The sequence below is a fragment of the Diceros bicornis genome, chromosome 6, assembly GCF_020826845.1.
Source record: "Diceros bicornis minor isolate mBicDic1 chromosome 6, mDicBic1.mat.cur, whole genome shotgun sequence".
Lineage (NCBI taxonomy): Eukaryota > Metazoa > Chordata > Mammalia > Perissodactyla > Rhinocerotidae > Diceros > Diceros bicornis.
Genome location: NC_080745.1, coordinates 95615840 through 95617688, shown reverse-complemented (window position 1 = coordinate 95617688; position 1849 = coordinate 95615840). Strand labels below are relative to the sequence as shown.

At 45.4% G+C, this 1849-nt stretch overlaps 1 protein-coding gene across 1 annotated transcript; it reads left to right on the top strand.

Moving 5' to 3' along the window:
- The first annotated feature begins 313 nt into the window (after positions 1-313).
- On the top strand, positions 314-1246 carry LOC131407648 (olfactory receptor 13A1-like). Its single transcript, XM_058544403.1, has one exon. It carries the CDS (start codon positions 314-316, stop codon positions 1244-1246), a length of 933 nt encoding a protein of 310 aa, XP_058400386.1.
- Positions 1247-1849: the final 603 nt, after the last annotated feature.

The window sequence follows — 1849 nt, the reverse complement described above, 5'->3', positions numbered from 1 at the left end:
GGAAAAATTTAAAGCTATTTTTATTTGGGAAAAAAATAATGAAGAAGAGAGCATTAGTTAAGACAAAGTTCCAGAAATGTCTGTGGTTGCTGATGGCCCCAGGTCTAGGCACTGGTTATTGGGTCTAGAGTGAGAATTATTTGAAGCAGAGAGATTATAAAGACCTAGAGAAAATGGAAAATGAAATGACGGTGATGGGATTCTTTGCATTTATACTAACCAATACTAATAAACATTTACTTTCTAGTCAAACTGTAGAGTAAGAGAGAAATTTTGATCTATGTAAATTGATTGAAAGACGACTTAAACGGCCATGAGGAACCAGTCGCTGGTGACGGAATTCATCCTGCAGGGCTTCTCAGAAGCACCACAGCTCCAGATTCTCTTCTTCATCCTCTTTCTCTCCCTCTACACTGTGGTGCTCTGTGGCAATTCCCTTATCATGGAAGCCATCACCTTCAGCTCTGAGCTTCACACCCCCATGTACTTCTTCCTGGTCAACTTGGCTGTAATGGATGTTATCTGTGCATGCACTGTGGTACCCAAGCTGCTTGACATCCTGGTGGCAGAGAAGAGAAGTATCTCTTATGTGGGCTGCATGGCCCAGATATACTTCCTGACATGGGCTCTAGGAGCAGAATTGCTGCTTTTCACAGCCATGGCCTATGACCGCTACGTGGCCATCTGCCAGCCACTGCACTATGGCTCCATGATGAGCCCCAAGGTGTGTGTGACTTTGGCTGGAGCAGTGTGGGGCATCAGTGTGCTTAGTGCTGGAGTCAATGCCTGCCTGATGTTACGACTGACCTTCTGTGGGCCCAACCTGGTCAATCACTTCTTGTGTGAGATCCCCTCTCTGCTATTGCTCTCCTGTTCCTCCATATATGTGAATAATATCATGGCAATTATGGCTGACATATTCTTTGCAGTGTTGAATTTTCTGCTCACCATTGTGTCCTATGGCTTCATCATCTCCACCATTCAGAAGATTCAAACAGCTGAGGGGAAATGGCGAGCCTTCTCCACCTGCTCCTCTCACCTCATTGCTGTCACCTTGTACTACTCCACCATCATCTACACCTACATGAGCCCTGGCTCCAGCTGCTCCCCAGAGATGGGCAAGGTGGTGGCTGTGCTTTATTCCACTGTGAGCCCCGCCTTGAACCCTCTCATCTACACCCTGAGGAAAAAGAATGTTAAGGCGGCCCTCAAGAAAGTCTTGATGCTCATGGTGGAAAAACTGTAAATTAGCAGTCTCTAAAGTTTGTGTTCTTTGTTGCTCCCTGACCACTGACCCTTATGAGATGTGTCCCACCTGTTATAAATATCCTCTTTCCATGGGGGCTGCCACTGACATTCTCAATACAGCTTTGTTGAGAAAACATTCCTCCACTGATTCCCTGTAGAATCTCAATGGGATTTGGCTTCAGCCCTGGAATATTACACATGGTAACATACAACAGATCATTGACTGACCTCTCAGATCCCTTGGACTGTACACCAGCCCAGAGTCTCCATCTACTTCATGTTGACCTTCTTGCAGTGGGAGCCAGTGCAATTCCATCAAAAGTGTCCCTCTAAAGCTACCCAAATTTCTGCATAGACCAAATGGATCTTGGCCCCAAACTTAACCATCCTGTGATGGTTAAGTTTATGTGTCAACTTAACAGGGCTGAAGGATGCCCATATATCTGGCAAAACATTATTTCTGGGTGTGTCTGTGAGGGTGTTTCCAGAAGAGATTAGCAATGCAATGGGTGAATGAACTGGGTAAAGAAGTCCAAATTCTCCAATGTAGGTGGGCATCATCTAATCCATTGAGTGTAAAGAAGACTAACCTTACCAATGG

Coding starts and splice junctions, on each gene's coding strand:
- LOC131407648 (XM_058544403.1), top strand. CDS start 314: ATGAGGAACCAGTCGCTGGTGACGGAATTCATCCTGCAGGGCTTCTCA.